At 37.0% G+C, this 24,560-nt stretch overlaps 1 protein-coding gene across 15 annotated transcripts in view; it reads right to left on the bottom strand.

Moving 5' to 3' along the window:
- The window catches only part of R3HDM1 (R3H domain containing 1), a 66,115-nt gene that overhangs the window by 12,394 nt on the left and 29,161 nt on the right, over positions 1–24,560 (bottom strand). For 6 of the 15 annotated variants that reach the window (XM_042877742.1, XM_042877738.1, XM_042877732.1 and 3 more), the window contains exons 4-19: positions 23,750–23,791; positions 23,207–23,296; positions 19,570–19,684; positions 17,710–17,788; positions 16,069–16,128; positions 15,847–15,987; positions 13,325–13,433; positions 13,134–13,229; positions 11,654–11,691; positions 11,521–11,571; positions 11,159–11,385; positions 8,401–8,655; positions 5,771–5,922; positions 4,693–4,794; positions 1,938–2,198; positions 1,265–1,385 (exon numbers count right to left, since the gene is read on the bottom strand). In XM_042877742.1, the coding sequence (XP_042733676.1) occupies positions 1,265–1,385; positions 1,938–2,198; positions 4,693–4,794; positions 5,771–5,922; positions 8,401–8,655; positions 11,159–11,385; positions 11,521–11,571; positions 11,654–11,691; positions 13,134–13,229; positions 13,325–13,433; positions 15,847–15,987; positions 16,069–16,128; positions 17,710–17,788; positions 19,570–19,684; positions 23,207–23,296; positions 23,750–23,791 (1,939 nt within the window). The remainder of the gene's footprint in view (positions 1–1,264; positions 1,386–1,937; positions 2,199–4,692; positions 4,795–5,770; positions 5,923–8,400; positions 8,656–11,158; positions 11,386–11,520; positions 11,572–11,653; positions 11,692–13,133; positions 13,230–13,324; positions 13,434–15,846; positions 15,988–16,068; positions 16,129–17,709; positions 17,789–19,569; positions 19,685–23,206; positions 23,297–23,749; positions 23,792–24,560) is intronic. The other 9 variants (XM_042877739.1, XM_042877731.1, XM_042877741.1 and 6 more) reach the window with 7 other exon arrangements.

Raw genomic sequence — 24,560 nt, forward strand, 5'->3', positions numbered from 1 at the left:
GGCAGAGTATAGAAATACATCTTCTGAATGATACACTGAGAGTGAGAAATGGCTTTTAGTCAAGAACACAGCAGTACAATAACCTGGTTAGCAAGTGATGACTACAGCTTGATACCAACTACTGCATCGACAGCTGTAGGAGCTTTATCACTGGCCATTTTGTAGCAGAAGCCAGTTGAGTTTCAGTTGATGTTCCAAACAGTAATTGCAGTCCAGTTCGGATTTTTAATCAACCTGTGGTTAGGTCTCATGGTAACTTGGCCCTCACAATTAGGAGGACATGAGATGCTACTTTCTTAAAGAGTGTTTCCTCCTATTTACATATTTGGACAAACAAAGCATTTAAAATAGAAGCGAAAAACCTAACACCTGAAACCCCTTTAAAAAGGAAGCCAGGAAGCAGCTGAAAAAGAGACCGGTTCACTGTGAGAAATACAAACCTCTCAGACAGTGTTACGGCCCCGAATTCAACAGCTCAAAGTCAGGCCATCCCATAATGTTAAACCAAACGTGGTTTCAGTTGCCATGCTCTCAGAAGCTGTCATCTTTTATCCACATTTGTTTGGAAAATAATTTCATAGTTAGTAAGCACTTTATAAAATGAATAAACCCCCATAAGACACGATCTGCTCACTCTTGTTCTTGACCAGATACAGACTCACAGAACATCTGGAGCTGGAAGGGACCCAGCCTGAGGGACTCACTGCTGCATTGGCCAAGCAGCACGTTGCTTTTCACCTCAAACACAGCCACCGATACTGAGCCCCAACCATTTCAGATGTAGCTTTAGGTCTTACTGCATGTACTGGTCAATATCCAGATACCGTTAGTCGATGGCCAGAAAAATGATTTATTGTATATTGCATTAAACCGCAATTTAAACACTCAAACTATCTTTTGTTTGGAACTTAGAGCAGTTAAGACACATCTCTCTGATTTTACATCATTTCAAGTTATTAATTGATCTTATTTTACAGGCAACTAATTTTTTTTAGTAACTAAGTTACCTGTCTTTTGCTTTGTCTTGTAACTTACTCAGTTTTAGACTAAAAAATTCTCCTGTAACATAGTAGCATGGGCCACTCGCAGTAATGGCTCAGATCTCAAGTTTCCTGAACAACTGACTCAAATTGTTCTGCTTCAGTTGCACACTGTGTCCAATATGTGAACTTTTACTTGAAATCATAAGGCAAAATAATTCTAAAAGCAGAGGACAAAATGTATGTAGGGTATTCTAATGAAATGCTGAGTAACTTCAACAAACCTGTCTGCTGTCCTGGCTGTGCCAATGGTTGGTTTTGCTGCGTGTTGTAATGGACAGAAACAGGTCGATATTGTTGACTGGAGTGCGGATACTGACTGGGGGTACAATAGCAGGCCGGCATCTAGGGACAAACAACAGTTAAAGAGTTGCAGTAGCAAGTTTATAGAAGGCAGACACATAAATAGAAGAAGAATGCAGGTTAAAAGAAAGATAGATGTAAAACTTCAATGATGCTTTAGCAACTTTTTTACATATAAAGCGTCTTTTTAATGGCTGATTTCTTGGACTTCCAATGTAGAAAGGAAAATTCCAGAATATTGCATTTTCCTATGTAGGCACTGATTTAATGAACTGCTTTTAGCAGGCTTTGGTGACTATGCCTGCCATTTCAGCCAATGCCAGAAGAAAGCAACCCTGTTACTTTTAAAATGCAGCACCATTGGTGAAACCATGGAGAAGGATGGAGGGAAGCTAATTTAGTATCTCAGGACCAATTTGCACTTGAAGTTTTAAAATGTTTCTATCAATAACAAAGTTTTTGGTGGGGTTTTTTTGTTTGTTTTTTAAACCAGCTGCACATGAACAGGCAGACTTTACAGAAAGCTCACTGATGAAAATGCACAATTAGTTTCTAAACACAGCTTTCAGTAGAATGGAAACAAAGCCCTTGTACCTGTGGCACAGGTTGCTGCATATATCCCTGCTGTGGGAGGACCTGCTGGCTGACAGGGTGGCTGGATGGAGAGTAGCCCGGAGCAGAAACCGGCTGGCCAGAAGGTGGTGGAGGTGGAGCGGCTGCTATGATATAACCAGACTGCTGTGGGGGCTGCAGGACAACAGTGGACTGGAACATAGTGGTGTGAGGTTCAGCTGGATCAGCAGGTGGCTGACGGGCAAGACTCATATGGCTAAACTGTGATCCTAGGTTGTCTTGCTGCAATAATTAAAAAAAAGTTACATTCGGAAATACTTTAAAAAAAAGAAAGTAGGCAAATATCTTAAACAAAACGTTTCAGATAGGAGTGTCTTAAATTATTGCACAATAGCAACATCAGCCAAAGAAGAACAGGAAAGAACATGATGAGAACACAGTAGTGAACTGTCTTCAGTGCTGACAGGGGAAAGTACATCCACACTCAGAGACCCCACTCACTTCACATACTCGAATTTTTTGGATTACGTCTGCCTCTATCTACTTACTGCAAGAATTCAATTGTCAAAAATACATTCTTCTGATTGGACTTCAAATTCTGCATGAAAACACAGAACCCCAGCTAGAACAGCAAAAGGCTGTATTGACGAAACAACTTTTGGTTTTAAGAGCTTAAGTTAATGAGGCTTTAATCCTGGATAACAAAGTACATTTGTAAAAGGCGGTGTTGTACTATGCACTCGATTTCATGCTAAAAAATGAATCCTTGCAACAGCTGCAAAAAAACATTCTAGAAATTACTTATTATCTCTGTTTTATTTACATCTGAAACCATGGTATGATGGCACTGGACACTGCACAAGTCCTGTGATGTTTGAAAACTTCTACTACTGTAACTAAGCCTAAGCACTTGTTCTTTACAACATCAACATCAAACAAATTACCAGCATCCCAGAAATTAAAAGTTATCACTAGTATTGCCTTTGTTAGTAAACATGAAATTTCACATTTCAAAAAGCAGTCTCTTTAACTGTGAAAAAACTCTCAAAACCTTTAAAAGCACCCTATCCTCTCTCACATCATCCTGAAGATAAGAGGTAATCAAGAAAGACTAAGTTCAATTTCTGTCTTTTACAGATCATCTATATTCATATTTTATGATGACATTTTACACGTTTAGCCTTGGAATTATTCATCTGATACATGAATTTGCACATGAAATGTTATTTGGAATACTTCTGAATTTAGAACCATCTCTGTTTTCATTCTATCAACAATTTACATTTCCCTATGGCACTTCTGGAATGAGGCCTATTAACACAATCGTAACGCTTTTCTGCATTGAACTTTCCATACTGCTTCTCACAACATCCAGGTTAGAAAGGATACTGATATTTCATTATGACATAATATTAACTCCCAAAACATCTAAAGGACAAAAACCAGCAACACACATTGTACTATCAATACAAGTAAGTCATCATCTGGTCAGTTATTCCTGCAGTGACACGTACAGTATGTATTGTCAAAGCATGGATAAACCCAACCTTCCTGCTACTAACTACGGGTGATAATTCATTTAGATTATGAACCAGAGTCGATTAATCCTTTTCACTACGTTACATGAGTTGCCATCAGTAGAAATACATTTTTGAAACTGATAGCACAATTAGTATTCAAACTCACTTCCTGAATATGAAATGGCTTGAAACCATCATAAACCTGGAAGGAGTTTCATTCTTTGTTTTAGCAAGCATATGCCTAAACAATGATTGCAGACTGTAGCACAAAACTAGCTCCTGAATGAGCTGCTGCTGGAAGCAATGCATCACATGGATTAAATAACCATTCTCATTTAATTAACTGAGAAGTTATATACATTGCAGTTTAGGTGTGCTCAAACTCTAAAATAACATGAGAAACAATGTTGCTGAAAAGAAAGCACCCCTAATGCAGTGCAGTTCCTTTTAGAATTGCACACCTAAAGTACAGATAATGGTTATAATATCATCTTAATTAAGTGCAGGCTACTGAATTCAGATTAATGAGCATCTGTTGTCATATGACATGATTTATGTTGCAAGCAATAGCAAAATACAAACTTCAAATTCATCATAAAATAGCTATTGTACAACAGGTAGAGCAGTTTGGGGAGTTGGAAAGCCTCAATTTTTGACCTGGGCCCTAGTTCACATCCTGCTTTGGACAACATTTCTCCTTCAATAGGCCTCACTTTGCCTCAGCAATAAGACTCTTAAATAATACCATTTCTACAAGAGACTAATGGATTTCATTTCCAGCTTCTATCTATTAAGAGCAAGGGATGCTGTGAACTGTTTAAGAGTTCTGACAAAGAGGCTTCAAAAAGTTACCTCAATAAAAACCCAGCACAGCTGACCCTTGGAAAGCAATTAGGGGTCAGCTGAAGAAAGAGCAGACAGAAAGCAACAAGGATGGAAAGGATGGATAGACATTAGTCCAAAGACACAAGGTATTGACTGGCCAACAAAACTTTGAAAAAGTTGTTTCTTAGTTAAGAAAATATTATATATCATTATATACAGATAAATAGAATAGCCTTAAATGTATGCATTTCTCTTGAACTTGAAATTAACAGGGAACTATTTTCCACTGCTCAGGTGATATTTTAGTGTGACTGAAAAGCTAGCCAGTCATTATACCACTATCACACATCACTTACAAACAACCCAGGCAAACGTCAGCTTCCACTAATGATTAACCCACGCAAAAAGGAAATGAACAGAAGATATAATACCACAGAATATTGCTGGGTAGAGGAGACTGGCAGGAGCGGGGGTGGATAAGAGACTGCAGAGTACTGAACAGGCTGGGAAGAAGGCTGTAGAGGTCGGATAGGCTGAAGAAATAACAGGTTTATAAACATGGTTAACATAAGAGAAGTGAAAACAGTTTTTTGTAACAGGACAAAAAAGCAACTGTGTTCCAGTTGTTACCAGAAAGGGAAGGGATAGGTTTGTGGATTTTTTTTTTTCTTTTAATTAAGCTGAAAGACTGCATAGAATTAAAAGTAATTTTCAATATGGCATTTCTTTTGTTACACATTGTATTGGCTTTAAACTAAGTCAGCAGATTGCTTTTGTTTAACATTTGCCATGTCTTTCAGAGAGATTGTTTTGAAATTATAAAATAAGAACTAGACTTGCATTCTAAACAGAAGTTGTTTCAAAGTAGCTGAAGACAGAATCAATCTATTAGCAACCACAGGTTAAAACATATTGCTTTTATTTATTCCCCAATACTGAAATATTTTATGTGCACTCTGGTTAACCATCTAAACACAGAGAGCTAGCCCATCCTTCAGCATGCACCACTGTAAGCAGGACAAACCTAAGAGGCGTTTACACCTAGCAGCTCTCAGCTACCTCTTTGGTGCCAGCAGTACAACCTGACAGCACAGCCCAAGAACTTGTGACTGAAAAGTAAGCTTCATGAAAAAATACTTCAACTGGACTAAGTGCCTGCCTTGCTGACCAAGGTTTTGTGTGCTGACAGGGCTTGTGTGTGGGTGTGAGTACATGAGTGAGTACAGGATGAAGACAGAACCCTTTTTTCTTTTTTCTATAATCTTGATACTGTAACATTTTCAGTACATCATTTTCTGTATTTTTAAGAAAAGACTGTTTACCCTGCTCAGTTATTAGGAAAACTGACAGTTCTAAGAACTATGGGGAAAAATTCCATATACTCCTATCTGTGCAGCTATTCCTGCTTCTACAGCCTGTGTCAACAGAGCAAACCTGCTAATCCCTTGTAAGACAGCAGTACGGCAGTATCGACCATCAGTGCAAGCAGCATACATTTGACATGTGCACCTGTGAGAGGATGTGATTAGCTGCTGGCTGTTGCTGATGTGGGGGAAGAGGTGGCTGTTGTGCAGGTCCAGGCACTTGGGTCCTAACAGGTTGCTGAGGCATAGGAGGATTGTACACAACTGGAGTGCCATCTGGATTAAGGAATGGCTGACCTGAATGGTTGAAAAAGAACAAAGACAGACAGTTCTATTATCCGAGTTTGGAGAAAATTAAGATAATTAATAATAATTAATTAATATATTTATATATTTACAGCAGACAAAATGAATTAATAACAGTTAGAAAGAAAGTCATACTGTTTCATATCAAATTTATGCCAAATCCCCACAACTACATTTACAATGGCCATAACTAAAAGTGAGTCAACTGGCAAATTATATGCTGCTAAAACATGCAAATGAACATTTAAATTAGACAAAGAAACTCAGCACTGACTTAATGAACACATAAGCATTTACCATACCCCGACAGTCCAGACAACTTATTTTTATTAAGTGAACTGAAAAAGGGCAGAAGCAGTAAAGGACAACTCTACTAAAACAGTATTTTAAGGACCTTTTAGAAGGCAATTAAATAAATAACTCCAATTGTTTTGAACATCAACTGAAACATAGGACAGAGTAAAGGCAAATACCTGTACAAAATAGACAAAATAGAAGCAGCAATTATATTCCCATAACAGCTAACAAGGTTGAAGTACTTCTATTCATAGATTAATTCCTTCAGCTTTCCACTGAAATAATGTAATACTATTCTCCTATTTAATAATTTGCAGCTTCAATATTGAAGCACCCCATTAATGCCATTAAAAAAAAAATTAAAAGTAAATTCTAAATAAACAGTAACTTGTTTTGTTGCCTAGGTTGGGGAAAGAAAAAAAAACAAACAAACAAGAAAACCCAACAGAACAGCAGATGAGCAAGAGCCCACGTTTAAGTTAGAATCATAACTTGAGTTTTAATTAACATCAAACATCAATTATAGAATTCTGTTGCTTTTCTGAGGTGAGCGCGAGTAAAAACGCTTACAACATGAAAAACTGTTTCACAATCCATTCTTTCTTTGCCCTTTCCTGCTGCTATGTGGAAGTCTCACCAAAGCTACTGGGAAATGACCAACTGTACAGGAGGAACAAAGTGAATCTAACCACATGCAAAATGCTGACACAGATATCAGTGAAATGAAGATGACTTAAAGGCCACTACTTAAACTGTATCATGTTTCAGATGACACTATTTGCAAACTGATGGTAGCCTTCCAATGTCTGCAGTTATCTGTTTTGTTTACAGCAACTCCAAAGATTTTAGTATGGTCACGCTATAAACTCATAATATGAAAAATGAGCCAATGCCCTTCACATTTACTGCAGAGCACAGAGCACACGAATCCCTACAAATGCTAGAAAGTTCTGCTTTCCTAGCAAAATTTGATCACAAATTGCCACACTTGCGCTCAGATGGCCAACGTCACAGTGTAAGATTCACATGTAAGATGTGCAGTGGTGCCATTATGCCTAGAAGCAAAGTCAGTGCTATGTCCAGAACCTATACCTGAGATAGCAACAGTTCCTCCTCGAAATGCAATGGCTGCCTAGAAAAATTAGCTGCTACAGTCAGCTGTAACCAAATTCTATCAGGACCAGCATTGGCCATTCTTTAGAGGGATTTAGTTAAGAGAAGCTTTAGGTGGCATGTCAATATGTAGATTCATTAATCAAATAGTTTTCTACTTTGGATACAAGAACAGCAACTGATTTATATTAAAGAAAATTATTTATCTATAGGAGAGAAATAATTTAGTAAGTGATTACTTTAACAACAGCAATCAGAAAAAATCAGTTTTACAAAAGTACATGCAATTATATTCAAGTATAATTAAGTCTGTCTAGAGGATGATGAGAAATGCATCCTGAAGAATTTCCTCATCTAGAAAGGAAACAAATCTGTATACTAAATGTAAAATACAATCTGTACTGCATAGAACAGGTAAAATCAAATCTTCAGTGTTCCTTAGCTCCCACAAGCAAGTAAAAGGTTGAATTTTTTTTTTAAATCAGGCAAGAAGTTACACATCTCTGCATCTACATTATGAAGTTTCATCCTCCTACTTATTAAAAATATTAATATTGGCCAAATACACCAACATTGACTTAATCTTGTTTTAAACTAAACAGAGGTTTAAAAATAGCATATAATCCATCCTTATTTCTGTCATGAGCTTACAGAAATGTTTGTCGTGATGTGCAAAACAAAGGATAATGAGTTCTTTCAAGTCAGTGTGAATATTTGCTCAGGAGCACTTCCTTCAGTGAAACTGTTATATTAGCATTCAAAAATACTCTTTCCTCTCTCCTTATTCTGTATTCTAGATAATAAATGACACATTATTTTGTCCTAGTCACTGTTACAATACGTTAAACCTATAAATTAAAACCTGTAGCAAAATCCAAAGTGAGTTTACTTACCCCTTTTATATAAAAGTCATGCTTTTTAAATTAAGTGTACGGAACAAACATAAACACCAAAAAACAAAAAGAAAGGACAGTACTGAAATTAACTCTTACATAAACACTTGCACATTTTTGTCTGAGTTCTCAACTGCAACAAGAACACCCACGAGCAGATACCAACCTGTTTGAGGGTTGATCAGAATACTGCCAGGTGGAATGCCTGTCGCTTCCAAGGGAAGCAAAAAGAAGCTAGTGCTAGTAGGTGCCACTTGCCCATTTATGCCACCATCAAAGGAAAGAGAGTTACTAGTGCTGACAGTTGGATAGACGGCAGGCGTGCCATGAGAAGGCTGGCTTAGAGCTGGCACTGGAAGAGGCTGCTGGGTGTGAGAAAGAGAACCCGTGGATGACCCTACACTACTAGAAGACTCTGAACCTAGGAAAGGAGTAATGAGAAATTGTTTTTACCTAAAGACAGAAACATCATGCTCACTTTATATATATATACATATATACACACACACACACACACACTTTCAAATGCTTACCCTTAAAGCTAAGCATAAGCACATAATTAAACAGTGGCCTTGCCAACAAAATGTTCATTCATCTCCCCTGGAATACCATTATAAGATTCTTTCGGTAAACCAGGGGTCAATTCAGCACTGCTTTGCACTCCAACCGTTTCTAGATCTGATTTCTGGTCAGAAAATACATCTGTGTACATGCACATGCACTACAGTGCAGTTCTTCCAGTTCTAATAACCGATTGCTGACACATTCCAAAAAGATGCATGCAGACATATTGATGTACTCAAGGGTTTACATACACCACTTGTGCACACACAGATGACAGCTATCGTATACATGCAGGCCATTGGATAACTCAGATCCATTCAGCCAGACATCCCTTCAGATACACTTACATTACATGCTCTATAGACAGCCTACATGCAAGGAACGACTTTTTTGTGCCTGCTACACATCTGAGATCTGTCTCACCTGATGGACAAATTGCAGAATACTAAAATTCCCAACACACTCTTCCCAACCTCCCCTCTCCCCTGGCAATTTTAAGGCTGAAATAAAAAAATGCAGCTAGAAGAAAAATGAGGTAATATGGTATTTTAAACCTGATTTAGTCTTATTTGAAGTTCAAGAAGAATACAAAATTGCTTAGAGAAAGCAGTTATTTTACAATTGTGAATGGCTATAAACATTGCAAGGCAGTGGAGAACCAGACCCCGAGCTTTCTGAAAGCTAATGCATGCTGCCAAGAGCAATTTTCCCAGAAGTCCAATAGGGAATGGTCTACAGAATTGCAGTTTCCTAGAGACCTCTAGGTGTACAATCCAGCACACTTTTAATTAAGTGTTCGCTATGACACTTGCAGGACTTAGAGTATAGAAGTTTAAACGTAGTAACTCCTATTAGCAGCCTCTATACAATCTAGAAGACTGGGGTAAAACATATTTACCATTTTAAGTCACCTTATTGTCCTTCAGAAAACATTCTAATTGCAAGCTTTTCATTTGTTAGTATGAAAAATTAGTACAGCTGCAAGCATTTGCTGATGCTGATAGCTTTTTTTTTTTTGCTATTGCTAAAGTGAAATACAAAGCTAGAATTTGTACATTGTGCAAAATAATTTATGTCAGCTTCAGAAAACACTCCTGTTTTTACCAGTTACTTTGTTTAGATTTTTTAACAAAGGTAGCCACTTCTAGATTATGTAGAGAAATGAGACTGAAGTCAAAGTTAAAGCCAGTTACATCCTTAATCAAAAAATGAACATTTTTTCTTTCAATGTTTTTTAAAAAAGGTTTCTGAGAATGTACATGATTCCATGATTGATGAATGTACAAGATGTACATGATTCCAGTTTCAAAACAAATGTAGAAGTACTCTTGGAACTTTTTTTTTTTTTTTTTTATACACACAATGGAAAAAAATCTATTTACTGCATTAAAGGTGTGGCAGTATACCTACAATGTAGTGGAAGTTTCAGAGAAAATAAAAAAAAATTCACAAATTCTCAGAAACATGTGTTATAAGTGAAAGGAAGGCCAACTACAATACAGATAAGCAGTAACATTCTTTTCTGATTTCTACTTCTAACTTTGAAGTAGCACATCTGTAACCCACCCACCTACTTCAAGACTCAAAATTCTGCACATCTAAGATTATCTCTTATATCAAATTTATTTACCATTTAGAATAGAAATATTTACTAAATGTCACTTTTTATTCACGGAAGATTTATATCCTTATTTTCTGAGATTTTGGTTTGACATTAGTTGCACATGAGCACACCTTTGAAACCCAAAGGCTTAAAAAACTTAGTATTCTTTTTCCCAGAATTTCTGAAGCTTACAATTAAACAGCACACTTTGTTCCATTCTTCTGGTTTTTTTCAGTAATCTAAAGATTAAGTGAACTTTTTAAGCATTTAAATCCTGCCAATGGTACTGATCAGAACAAACAATGATTTATAGGTGTTTATGCTATATTACCCTAGCAGGATAGCAGCTCAGATTCTTAAGACTGCACAAAGCAGCTTTGCTGTGATGAAGTTAGAGCTGAACTCCAAATACATTTTGATTCGGTATTAAGTACGTACGTTGATAAATACCCTAAAATTCTTTGTAATTTTGTAATGCATTTAATTTAAAGACACCAGTAATTAAGTTTTAAGTTCTACTTCCTAAGTCAAAAGCCTTCATTTTATTTGCAATTCTAGTTCTCCAAGGCACTTACACACTTAAGGCCTGGGTCAGTACTCATTCTATGCATGCTGCACCCACTGAGACCAGAGGGAGCTGTATGCACAGAACGCCTACAAGACCAAGGCCTCTACTCAGCACACATTCACAATACGCGTCAAACATCAACCAGTAAGTACTTCACTGCTAGGTAACTATGTACAGATCCCATAATACCTGTCTCAGATAGCCTGCCTGTGCTTTTGCTGCTTCCAGAGCTATCTCCTCTTGTCAGAACTGAGATCCCACTGAAGCTGCTGGCCTTTGTTACAGCTGGCTTCAGGCTGCGGATGGAACTATCGGAGTCGGTGCTGCTCCAGGGCCGGGGCTCGCAATACTTCAGCTCGTTCTCAGTACTGCTCTGATGGCTGTTGGCTGATCTCCCTGATGTCTCTTTATTGATTCTGCAAGTTATAAACTAAAATTTTAGCACAAGCATCAATTGCAAAATAAAGGAAAAGAAGAAAAGAAAAAGGTGAAACGCATGCAGAATACTTGGGGATATACATATATATTTTTTTAGAGAATGCATCAAATACCTAAATATCTGTCGTCTTTGTTGTGTACTATTAGTTTCTTCCTCCTGGATTCTGTTGGCATTTTAATAAGATAGCTTAATATTTATTAAGAAAATAGAAAAGTGAGACAGAGTTGAAATGCAAATTTACTTACCTTTTATCGGTGAAATAATTCTCTTGGGAACACAGGGACTGAGTGGCAAAAAAAAGTGTAGAAATAAGCATTAATGGCATCAAGCCCCTGTTATGGCACAGTAACAAAACAAACTGCAATTTGAAGTATTTTCTGTTAGCTATGAACTTTGATTGCTTTCTTCGTATATAAAACTGCCTGTTTTTTATATAAAACTGCCATGAAAATGTAACCTCTTTGGTGAATAATTCCCATGTTATGGGGGGGGGAAGAAGAGCCAGTACAAAAAGGCCTATCTGTAGGAAGTTAACTTTAACTTTAGAATAGGGCTGATCAATTCATTTATATCAGTATTTTCTCTGAAGCTGCAATTCCTTGAATTAGGCCTTTCCTCCATGCAACATCCAGCTGATGTGACTGTGCAGGTCTGTTAGCAAGATCTTGGTTGCCTTATCCTCTGCTTGAAAGTGTATAGTAATAACACTGGCTACTGCAATAACTGTACTGAATTCATCAGATATAGGCACACATACAGTAAAAAGCAAAAAGGGCTATTAACAACTTTAATTATATTGTCCTCAACAAGGACTTCTAACTTCTGGTACAGAGCTTTCTAAGGGTATGATACATGGTATGCAAAAAGAAAAGGGTAATTAAGACTCCACACTTTTTGCTTGCAACTAGGGTGAACAAAATGATTTTTGGAAAACATGGGTACAGCAAATTAGCTTCTCAGAGCTCATTACACCTATAGAATAAGAATATTACGAATGTGTGAGAGCTACAGATAAACGGCAGAAAAGCTGGTTAATGGAATCAACTTTGCCAGACAATGTTTACTTCTAATAATACTGAATGAAACAAACTCTACTTGCAAAAAATGCAAGACTGAACAACAGTTTACTAAGTGGCACTATATGATGCTCTGGAATAAGTTAATGGATTTGTATGGCTCATATACTATCATTAACACCACAAACCTATTAACTAAACTAGAGCTGCAGGATTTTCACCCCACTCCAGAGACCAGACGTCCAGACTTCTGACTCATTTTGCACATGTGGAAATTCAAATTCTTTTATTGCTACTGGTCATAAGATGCATTCGAAATAAATAGGTTTTTCTCACCTGTGTCTAAGAGCACACAAATGAAAATGATAATTATTGCTCTCAGTAACACTTGTAATGTCTACAGTACCAAAAATCAAACCTAAATTTCATTAAGAGGCAAAATAATGCATTGAAAGCAGTAATGCTAAAGAATATATAAAAATGTTCTTGATGTTACTGTGGGCTTCATGCAGTAACAACAAGAGAAAAATCAATAACTTCCCAGAAACTGCAGTATCATTTAAAAATTGACTTCAAGCCCCACTAATGGTGATCTGCCCAGTACTCTTCTGATATAGAAAGCTTCCTGAAAAGAAACATCTCTTAACGAGCACACACATGTCCGTGAAGCGTTCACACAAAAGACAGCATGCTTTCCTTTGATACGTACGTCTTGTGCAAATATTCTCTCTCTAGCTCTCTGATACTCTTCTTCACGTTCTTCTATGGATTTACTTCTTCTGTCATCTTTTAATCGTATTCTCATCTAAATTAAGTGATAAAGTGTCAACTTACACATGAAAGTAGTACAGATACATCGGCCAATACAACAAACAGAAGTGGAAAGTAATATTTATTCACCTGGTTGTCATCTTTGTCTAAGCTAGAGTTATCTCTTTTAAGGATGTACCGCTTCTGAAAGTCATCACTCTTCTCATCCTTTATATGCTCACAAAACTTTTGGTCAGGTCTATGAAAAGTTGTTAAAAAGAAAAGTTTATGGACTTGTAAAATACACTATGCACGTGGAACCAACTGAAATGTGTACAATATATTTAATAGTCTAACATAAGTGATGCGTACAATATATTTCATAGTCTAACAGATATGATTGTGGCTGCCTGGGCAATGGGAAAAATATCAAAAACGTGTACTGCTGTGTACACCTGGCAACTCCTGTTCCTGATGCATGACAAACCTGCTCTCAAAATCGCTTCCTCCTTCAAAGCATTTGCTTCGGTTTCCAACTAAGGTGGGAAGCAACCTCTTCCCCAAGGGCATGTGAAGTGCTCTTGAATCCACACAGGTGCCATGCAATGGGTACTGGGCATGCACGGAAGTGAAGATAGGTGCTTTCTGCTAGAGCTGTAATATACCTCAGAGTTCATTTGAAGGGAAAATGGATCGTAAGGAGATATAGAGAGAGGAGAAAGCGTTGACACTTACAAGCTTCTAAAACATAATTAAGTAGAAATAAACAAGAGAAGAAAAATGACACAACAGTGCAGGCAAGCAAGAGCTTCATGAGATCAAAGCGAGAGGAAGAAACAGTATATATTCTTTGGTACTTTATCTACTTTGTGAGAGGAAGTGAAATATTTTGCAAACTTTTTTTTTCTTAAATAAAAAATGGATACCAACTACCTAGACAATGAAGCTGCTACTACTACAGTAAGATTTTCTCAGACAATCAGGAAGAATTTGCCTATTGAAAGGAAAAATGTATATGTACTCTTCTCTGTATCTTTACTTGTTACTCAGGGCATTTATATAAAATCAGGAGATCTTTTTCTGTAAAACAGTCAAGCCTAACTGTTAGTTACTGGATGCCCAAATATAATTAGCAGGCATTTCAGAGAACCTTTAGACTGTCTTACCTCTTTCTTTTTAAGGTCCCTGAATTTACTGCCCTGCAATCACCAACTTCCCACTCCACTGAGACGTCCCAGTATGCACTGGGTTGTTGATGTCAGTAACATCACTGATCGGCGCTGGAGCCGGGAATCTGCCTATGAGGAAAAGGTAAGTTTGGTTTTATTCAACATGGAGCAGATCTCCAAGGTTTTCTTTCTAAATTCTTATTTTATATCTGAAGTGATTTAAAATAAGAATACTGAAAACATTAAGACTCTTCTTGTCTGCAGGTTGGATGAAATGCCTGCTAATTAGTAACTACGCCTACATGGGGCTTCCAGAGGCCAGTTAAAAAAAAAAAAAAGCAATAATAATAAATTAAAAAATAACAACAAGAAATCATACTTCAAAAGTTCTTATTCCACACTGGTATGTGTGAAGCTTCAGCCTAGGCATGCCAGTAGATGCAAAGACAACAGATTTGAAACGTATGCCTTTGTAATTAATTTCTGATAGAGCCAAACCAAAAACAAATACAAAAAGACTGAAGTTTATCTAACATATATTTAGGCCCTATATAATTTTCTAATAATTAATTCTGAGAGGGAAGCTATCTGCTAAAGTAAAATTTCAGTATGGTATGTTGTTTCAGTTCTGCTGACTCTTAAATTAGGATGGATAATAAGATTTTATTCCTTCAAAGCTGCAGAGAGTCTATGATGACGATGCAGGAGCTGTGAACTCCTATCTTCATGCTTATATCAGAGTACTTCAAGAAAAAAAGTGTCATGCAAATTTATTAAGTTAAAGCTAGAAACTAGGTACACAAAACTTAGATACAGTCAACACATTACCCCTTCATCTTTCTGTGGTGACAGAAGGAGGAGACAGAGCAAGTGCAGAATACAGAATAGCTGGGTCCTGAGAACAGAAGTGTCAACTACACGTGGAATTTGGAGATGCTCTGATTCCAATGCTAGCATATTGTAAGTTTTCTTCAAGAACTCCCCAGCCATCACAATAAAGTAACGTGCAGAGTTGTTAACCTGGTTGACACTTCCACTGTTTGCCTTCCTCGTTACATTTACTTTGTGAGGTTGTGAGATTTGCAGGCAGCGTTATTCCAGCAACAGATTTCAAAGCCTGAATTTTTGCAGTAGATTTTTACAGTACAAAAACCAAAGCTCAGTAAATCTTTTCCCCTCTGTTCACCCTATCTGAACACAGCTGTTCTAAGATAAGGGCTGGTCCTGCTTTGATCCGAACAAAAGCAGGTACTTGAAGCTGGTATCAATCTTTAAACAGATAACAGTAGATGTAAGTTCATATTTTATGGAAACAGCATACTTGTTCACTGCTAAATCTTTAAACATGCAACAGATCACACTATTACGTAACACCCAGAACACCTCTCCTTGCTGCATGCTACCTAATGAACAGACAAACCCCTATGCTGCACATGCAGCATCATTATATCTCAAGAGTTAAATGTATGTACCATAAAGTTTTTCCAAGACTTTTACACTTACATTCTTGTATTGCTAGTTTTATTTACTATGACTGACTTCCCACTCTGGTCCACGTTGTGCTCTAATCCAAAGTAAGCAGCTACCCTGTGCAACAGCATTCTATGATAAGATGTCATTGGGGGAAACTTTTTTCTTGGAGCTCTGGAAGAAAGGAATAGTAGCTTTATTAAATAAACAGGAACAGTCTTGAATTTTTTTTTCCTATAAGAGTACAGTACTTACTCATTATTACCAATGAAATCTAAAATTTCCTGTTCTAATTTCAGCAGCATCATTCTGTCCCTGAAAATAAAAACACAGCAACTCACATATGAGACACTCCAATAACTCCAACTGTATTCATCTTAAGAATACACAGATAGTATCTATGATCAAGGAATGATGGAAGACTATAAACAGGACCATTAGGTGTCTAACACAGTATTTATTTATTTTTTGGAGAAAGTACTCATTTTGCACTAAGCCGTATTTTATTGAACCCCCCACTGTTCTCATCTCAGAAATCACAGTACAAAAAGCCTGCAAGTAATCTCTTCCTGGTACTATCAACAGAAAGTACAGTCATCAAGAAGGCTCAAAAGGGGAAAGAGTGACTGGGTTGGTTCTTGTTGGTCAGCACGGGCAGCAAGATTTGTAGAGACCTCAGCTGCCCCCTGAATTGTGAATCACAGGATCACAGAGAAGCAGATTGAGTAGGTGCTGGTAACAGAAGGCATTCCTGCAACATACTTACAGCTGAGTAGTTAAAAGCTGGCACACACTGCAATGTGGTAAGATGTTAAGAGAATATAAAAAACTAAAAATGAAGATGACTGAAATGAGTATCAGCTGAAACACCATAAAATAATCTTAAAAATGTATATGCCAATTTCAATATCTCATTAGCATATAATGAAACTAACTGCCAAAAGGTCACTGTTTGCACACATCAGCTGATATGATAGCAGGTAAACCCCCAGCAGGCCTTTGCCTATAAACTTCTTGTTTTCACTAGGATGATTTATGACTTCCAGTAGGGCTGAAGTAAGAGACTTCTGAGGCCAATGCATTCTAATTTTTCTAATGTCTTTATAGGGCAAAATGTGTTGGTCCATTATGATAATCTTCTCTTTTCTGTTCTCTCCCCCACTCCTCCAATAACATGGACTACCCATATATTATCACACTGTAAATCGTAACTATAATCTAATCAACTAACAAATAACAGCAATATCTTTCACAAGAGCAGCACAATTCCACTAAGCTCATTTCTTGCCTTGTATGTTATGCCACAGATTTAGTATTAAACTGTTGAGGGAAAAAACAAACCAGACAGACAGCGTACTGCAAAATTCAAAGCAACAGACTCACACCAACTTTTCCTAACAAATGATGGACTTGGATTAGGTCAGATTTGGTTTCTGATGTGTAGATTGAAGATACATATGCCTATGATTTATATACTACATAGTAAAAGAAGCTGTCTATAAATTCAGTGCAAGACAGGTTGAAGTGAAAGAAGGCAATCTGGAATCTAACAAGAAGATGCTAACTGAGTACAGATTTTAAAGAGTATTAGAGCCTCTTCAGATAGAGCTGCACACAGACAGAACTCATTATTTGCTCATTAAACAGGAAAAGCATTTACAACAGGTCAGGGTCCTGAACCTGTGTTCATATAACACACAGACTACAGTAGATTGGTGTTTCAGATAGTTTTCACAACAGAATCTCATCCTAAATAACTGATGTAATGGTAAACATTTAAGAGGAAGAAAATAAAATAACAATAATAATAATGAAAACCAAAACAAACACACGCCAACAAAACATGGTGCTATGCCAAAGACAGAAAAACTGCAAGCTGATTTTGCTAATGCTTACCTGGGATTGTTTTTTAATGTATTTACTAAAAATTCATGAAGATCTATACCAGTGGAATCTGTGTATTCTTGGCTGGAATCTAAAAGTAGGGTGGAAGAAAGCAGAATTACATTTTGAAAAAAACAATAAACAAAAAACCACCAAACCTATCTTTTTCCTAATTACTGATGAGCATTGTCTTTATGGATCAATACTGCATGTTGCAACACTTGCAATTTCCAGAGAAAAGGTTTGAAGGAAAAAAAAAACCCACAAAGCTGAAAAACCCTGTTTCTCTTAATTCTCCAATTCAAGCACAGCACAAGAGGCAAAAGCTTCAGTAACTCTGTCAGTCTTATTAACAAACTGCTTACATTTTGAAGGAGTATTTTATCACCTTCAGTCATCTCATTTCCATCCACCCTCCAAGTTTTCTCCAACATACCACACTGCACTGCTGTATACACTTCCACGGACCAGTAGCTGGTATACACAAAGACTGGATGTTGCCCAAAGAAATACTGTAATTCAGTATGTTACACTTTAGCTTTCACTATTGTTATTCTGTAGTATTAAGAACCTTCATTTTATTGGTCTTGCTTTCCACAACATCACTTTCAGGAATTTCCTACAGCCTTCTGTCTTGTACTGGTCTCAGAACAAGAATAAACTATTTCCTAATAACAATTTGTGTCACTGAAATACTTTAACAACAAACCTTCCCTTTCACCAGCACATTCCAGAGTTACAGATCTCAGATTTATAAGCTACAGATGGCTTAATAACGTTGGAACTAGATTTCTTCTTTCAAGAACTACGTAAGTGTCAGCCTATGCCCAAGGTGGGCACAGCTCAAACTCAGGTGCCTCAGCCCTTGCTGTTCTAAGCCTTTCTGTGCTTAGCTTAGAATGGAGCACAGTCCTGGCAAATTAGCTTCTACTAGCAACAGGGGAGGGGACTACTGCACTAAGGAGCACAAAATCCATCGGACACAGAATATAAGCAGGCCTTTTTTTTAAAAAAAGGAAACAACAGCACAATTTTTTAGTTTAATTTTTAGAAGGTGGGCACGCACTACAGAGGTTGAGCAAGATGGCTCTAACACAACGCATTTGTTTCTTAAAGCATCATTTTGAAGACTGACATTTACAAATGCAGCCAAGTTCTGCACCCTGGTGCTTTTTGTTTCGTGAATGCCTGGTTGCCAGCTGGGACAAGATGTACAGAAACGTCACATGAAGAAGGCCTCGTGGAATTGAGAAGGAGACAGGACAGACAAGGGCTAGCAGTCTCACGAAAAGGATTACTAGGTTTAAAGATATTTCCTACATACTGGTTGATACAAGATTCCTAGATATGACTTCTGTCTCCTTTATTTAAACCAAGAGCTGCTCGGTGAATTTCCAACTTATATACAATGAACATGGCAAAAGATAGCATGGACAGAGACAGTGATGATCAATTTCTGCAGTTCTGTTCCAAGTAGAATAGGCCTTCAATCCAGACTGCAGGAATATTAACATGCATGCATCATACTTGTCATTCTAACTTATCAAGTTCAATCCGTACTCCAAAGGATTTTTATAGTCTAGATGCTACCAAAAGTATGAGTGTGAATGACCATATAGTCAGGTGAACAAGAGACAATGAAATATTAATCATCAACATGTGCAACAATCCCTTGTGGTTCATGCAAACAGAGCATTCTTAGACAGTGGAACGCTGAAGAAACGAACTTTCAGTCATAAGAAAGCAATGTCTTTTTTTACATTTAAAAAACTCTTCCATAAGACTTTTCCCATCAAAGTCAGACAAGATCATTAATAAATTCTGAAAAGTGATTAAAAATACAAATTAAAAGCAGAATGACAGATAGCAAACCTCTTGATAACATTTTTCTGTGCAATTTATCACTGGACTTCTCCTTTTCTGTTTCATCTTTTGCAGGCTTTTCTTCTTTTTCACAACACTGTGACAACTGGATTTGAATTTTCTCCTGTCAAAAGTAAAAGCCAGTCATCATGAAAATTATTTCAAACAATGTGCATCTGCAGCAGAACCTTCTGCACTATGTCACCTGCAAAAATGAAGTAGTAACAAGGAAAGTAACTGTCTTCATTTTCTTTCTGCTCACACATATACTCTAGGCAAACAACATGAAGTTACTTACTAGCAAATCAAAAACTATTGAGAAGACATAGAAATTAATATATATTTTAGAATTTTGACATATTTCCTGGCTCTGAATGGTATTTCAAAGTGAATCTAAAGTATCTCGAGATATAAAGAAAATATTCCAGTTTTCAGACAAATTTTATATACTGTTTTTATGCAGTGTGTCCATCGTCTACATTTCCCCCTCCATTACAGAATAAAACAAATGCTTCAATCTCTACGACAGACCAGCATTACCAGATTCACACACACAAAGATAAATATTTAGAGTAGAAAATACCCAGGCTGAATTTGCAAATCTTAATGCAATCAAGGCCTCAATTCCTTTTGTGTATCCTGACAAAGTAGCTTTGTGTGCAGTCATCTCAGAAACCCATGTTTCTATACAGTATAGGGGAACTATCATGAAACCTGTTTCCCAGATAAAGCAAAATAGAGCTTTCCTTTTGTGACATAACAGTTCCCTAACTATTGAACAAACAACATCTTGTTCTTTGTGCCTCTTCTTGTCTGTAACTAAACTACTAATGAAGGACTATCATGTCTCAGACAGCAAAAACACAGTAAGATGAGAAATGGAGACAAATTCTTTATTGGAGTGGTCCCAAGAGGTGGACCACCGATCCTGACCTGTAATAGCACTGCGCCATTCCTTTTACCTGGAAGCTTCTCAAACATCTGCTTCGCTTCCCCAGAGATAACTGAGTTTATGCTGCCACCCATCCCACTGTAGAAGATCCAATTCTTCCCAGCCCAGCTCACAGAGCTGCCCCACAACTATTTGCCTACCACTCTTCCGTCCTGCAAACATAATCACAACTTATCAAGGCTAAAGACTGTTTCACATGCAAACACCTCTTTGCACAACCTCCAACAACACAAATTATTTGTCACTATAAAGTTAACAGTGACTGTTCACCCAGCAGCTATGCAGCTGCTACTTTAAAAAAAGCATGGTGATTGTCAGATGAAGAGATTAATTGTGCCTCAGATGTACCAACAACATGCTATTCTCCATTTTACAACAGTACACTGCAAAATTAAGTAAATTAAGATTTTTCATAGTCTCACTTTCTCTCATTAAAATATTGATTGGATAGGTTTAGAGTATATAGGCAAAGTTAAAAATATATATATATCATATAGCAGTAGTTCAGTCAAAGGATTTCAGAGTAAGTAATCATTTTTATGCTCCTTTCTGCAACAAGAGCTAAACAAGGAGAGCCGTCTGAACAGCCAATTCCACTGCCACCAATTCTACTTCAAAGTGTGACAATGAACTGTGTACCAAAGGGCATTTTCTTGTGATTTCATGCTTCAAAACCTGTAGCACCTAATTAAGCATGACCTACTTCATGGGAAAGCTACTGAAAAATATTTTATCTACTGTTCCTTAGAATTTTCATTTAATCCCACTATAGTGATAGCTGGCCTCTGTCAGTATACTGATTTCACAGGCTCTTTATTGTAAAGCAAATGACTTTCCAATCTCAAATCCTCATTGCAGCAGCATGAATTATCAGCAAATTTTGACTAAAAAAAAAACCAACCCCAAACCAAACCCATCAAAATCTGAAAAATTTCTCCAGCTTAATACACTTGAATAAAGAGATAAGAGTCAAGAAGCATTACAGAGCAGTTACTCAAAGGATCTACATTCTGGGTTCTCAACTTTCATCGGCACTCTCTAAAATCAGCTTGATCTGAATTTACACGAGTCAATTTAAACCATCACTACAGACTGTTTGTTGATTGTCACCTTTTGTTTTCATTTTTCCCACTTTGGGTTGTTCCATTTTGTTTCAGAAGTTCTATTTGCACGTTACCCATATCAGTATCAGGGACACAAAACCAGGTTAGTCTTATTAAGAGCCAAAATTAATCATTCTGAACTAGTATTCGTACTTCATATATCAGTGTACAGAATCAGAACAACCCCAGCAGCTAAACTTAGACAAAGAATGGCAAAAGAATAAAGAATCAGTGTATTACAAAGGTAAAATAAGCTGCATGTATTGCAGAGTGCTAAGGAGAGATTCCCACAAGGCACTGCAATAAATGTCACTTGCAGAGAATGCTTACTATGAGAGTCCGTGATTTTAAAGCATTAAATATATGGTGTCATATAATGCAAGAGTTCTAAAACAATCCTGATGACTTACATTTGAAATATGCTGTGGATGAACAGCTCATCAAATGAGGATTCTCTTCTCCTGGAATAAGATGCAGTGACACAGCTAAGCCCTACTGCTTCAACCCTGATCTGATCTCCTAGCCAGTGTTGGTAGCCTCACAGGAAACATTACAGGATTGTAAATCACAGTACAAGGCATCAATTTTTCTGTTGTCTTTTTATCTCTACTCCACATGCTGTACTGCTGTTCCTAAGAATTGGATTTTTTATTACATTAGCTGGCCCAGTTTCAAAATTCCTCCAGTAAAATAAACTCTTCAAGTACATTATGGAAGGAATTATGAAGGGAAAAACACTCTTCTCTCAGTTCCAAGAACAAAACCTAAACAGAGACTTTGTGGCTCATTCTCATGATGTTTAATTAGTTTGAGTTCTTGCATTCTTTCACTCTCCAAAACTGAAATGGATCTCCAACAGCAACAAATTCTCCCCCACTCCTACTGGTTCCCTTTGCTTATTACAGAAAGTAAGACTTTTCACAGAAAGATAGTAAATATGCTTTATGAGGAAGACATGAAGAATCATTTAACTTTTGTTAGGAGAGAAAACAAGAGCAGCACAAAAATCATTTCAGTGCCCATCTTCCATACCTAAACTAGAACTGGTAATAGCATTGCCTCTAAGGATACAGTAAAGGCAGAGAAGTTGGACTTCAAAGCATTTTATATATTTTGTCCAGTATTTAGGATTTTCTTTGAGTATATATTAAGAAATTAGTCTTCAGCAATACCTCAGGCATGCATTAAGAGAACCACCAGCAATTATTAATAACATGCATAAATTCACTCAAAACACCAAAATTTACAACTGCTTACATCATCTAAATAGAAAGCTGTTAAGTTACGCTGCGTATCAACCAGTTTTTCTGCTGTCTTAATGAAGGCACACAGCATTAGCTACCACACACTGTAATGCAGAAAGCTGAAAGAACTAGCAAAGCCTCTTTGCATTCCCTGATACCAGTCACTGGAGTTCAGAAGAGTCAGAAGCAGCAGATTCTTTACCAGGTGTCACCATCCCTATTAAAGCTGTACTGGTTTTTTTTAATTAAATATGGTATCTACATATTTAAAGAGCACCCAAAAGACTTTGTTTTGAATAGCAAGTTACTTCAAATTGTTTCAGAAACTTCAGTAATGCGACTTTTACCTGGAGGTCCTGTGATATTTCAGCTGTAGGAGGTGGTGGATACTCTTCACATACAGCAAGGCTCCGAACTAACTTTAACTTTGTGTTTGACTAAAGGAAAGTATGTAAAATTAAAAACTATGGCTTATCAAAATTCTACAAAGATACCACAAGCTGTTATTTTTTCCATTCAAGTTATGTAAAACAAACTGGCTGAGAACAGCATTTTTAATATTTTGAATAAATTACTTCCTTTAGGAAGAAAATACCAAAGCAATCACAGTTTTGAAGGCACTATCAAGCACAACAGAGCACATCTAATGGGAAGTAAATTAAATCTTTGGGAAAGTGTTTCTGTCCATAACAATAAAAAGCCACCAAAAATATAAAGGCAAACCACAGAAGCAGACAACTAGGCAAGACAAAAAAAATCCAACAAAATAAAACAAAGCTTCATTGCCAGAAAAGAAAGGGCAAAACTAAAGGCACTGTTCACAACGTAACAAGGCTTCATATCAAGCATGGAGGGCTTCCTCAGCATGCCAGCACACAAGTCTACTGTACCTTCGACCTTTTTGCTGTCTGTCCAAAAGCCTGCACTGGCCGCTGAACGATAGGCACAACAGAAAAGGTTTTATTACACTTAATAGTTCAACTTATTCATGTAGAAGTCTGCATAACAGAGAAAGCTTTAACAGTTATTACTGATGTGACGGTCAAGACTATGAAAGCAACAGCAGGTGCTTTTGGCTGCTGAAGGACTGTATGCTTTCCCTTCTTCATTGTGCTTATTCTCAAGTTCCCTTTCCCCTTTTTTAACAGAAGATACTTATAAAAAAAAGATGTAACAAAAGAAATCTAACAAATAGTAAGTATTAATCTCACTCACTAAGATCCAAGTAGTTAAAACTCCCTGCTATCTCCTGCATTTAAAATTCTCATGTCCCAATTTCCTTGGTAACATGAGTTTGTTTTGATAAATTCTCCTATTCCTGAAACCCATCTGGAAAACAATGGTATGGAAGAAGAAGGAAGAAGAAAAAAGCCTCTATAAGGCAATTAATATATGTTCTAACTTTTAATTATCTATAAAACATGAAATAATAGATTGGGAGCTATAAAGAACAACTTTAAAATGGGTTGCTGACCAAAAGTTTTGCTTTAGATAAGTAGTTTACTACCCATGAATGCTCTCTCTTCTGAGATTCCTTCTCCTATTAATAGTTCCTTTTAAAATAAGAACATTACCACCGTTTTAGGACAGCATGCATCACTGAAATGTACATTCAAAGCCAAGAAGCGTTTCACAGAATCACAGAATCACAGAATGGTAGGGGTTGGAAGGGACCTCCAGAGATCATCGAGTCCAACCCCC

Source organism: Lagopus leucura, unplaced genomic scaffold, assembly GCF_019238085.1.
Source record: "Lagopus leucura isolate 7727_CA_CO unplaced genomic scaffold, USGS_WTPT01 Super-Scaffold_100019, whole genome shotgun sequence".
NCBI classification, from domain to species: Eukaryota; Metazoa; Chordata; class Aves; order Galliformes; family Phasianidae; genus Lagopus; species Lagopus leucura.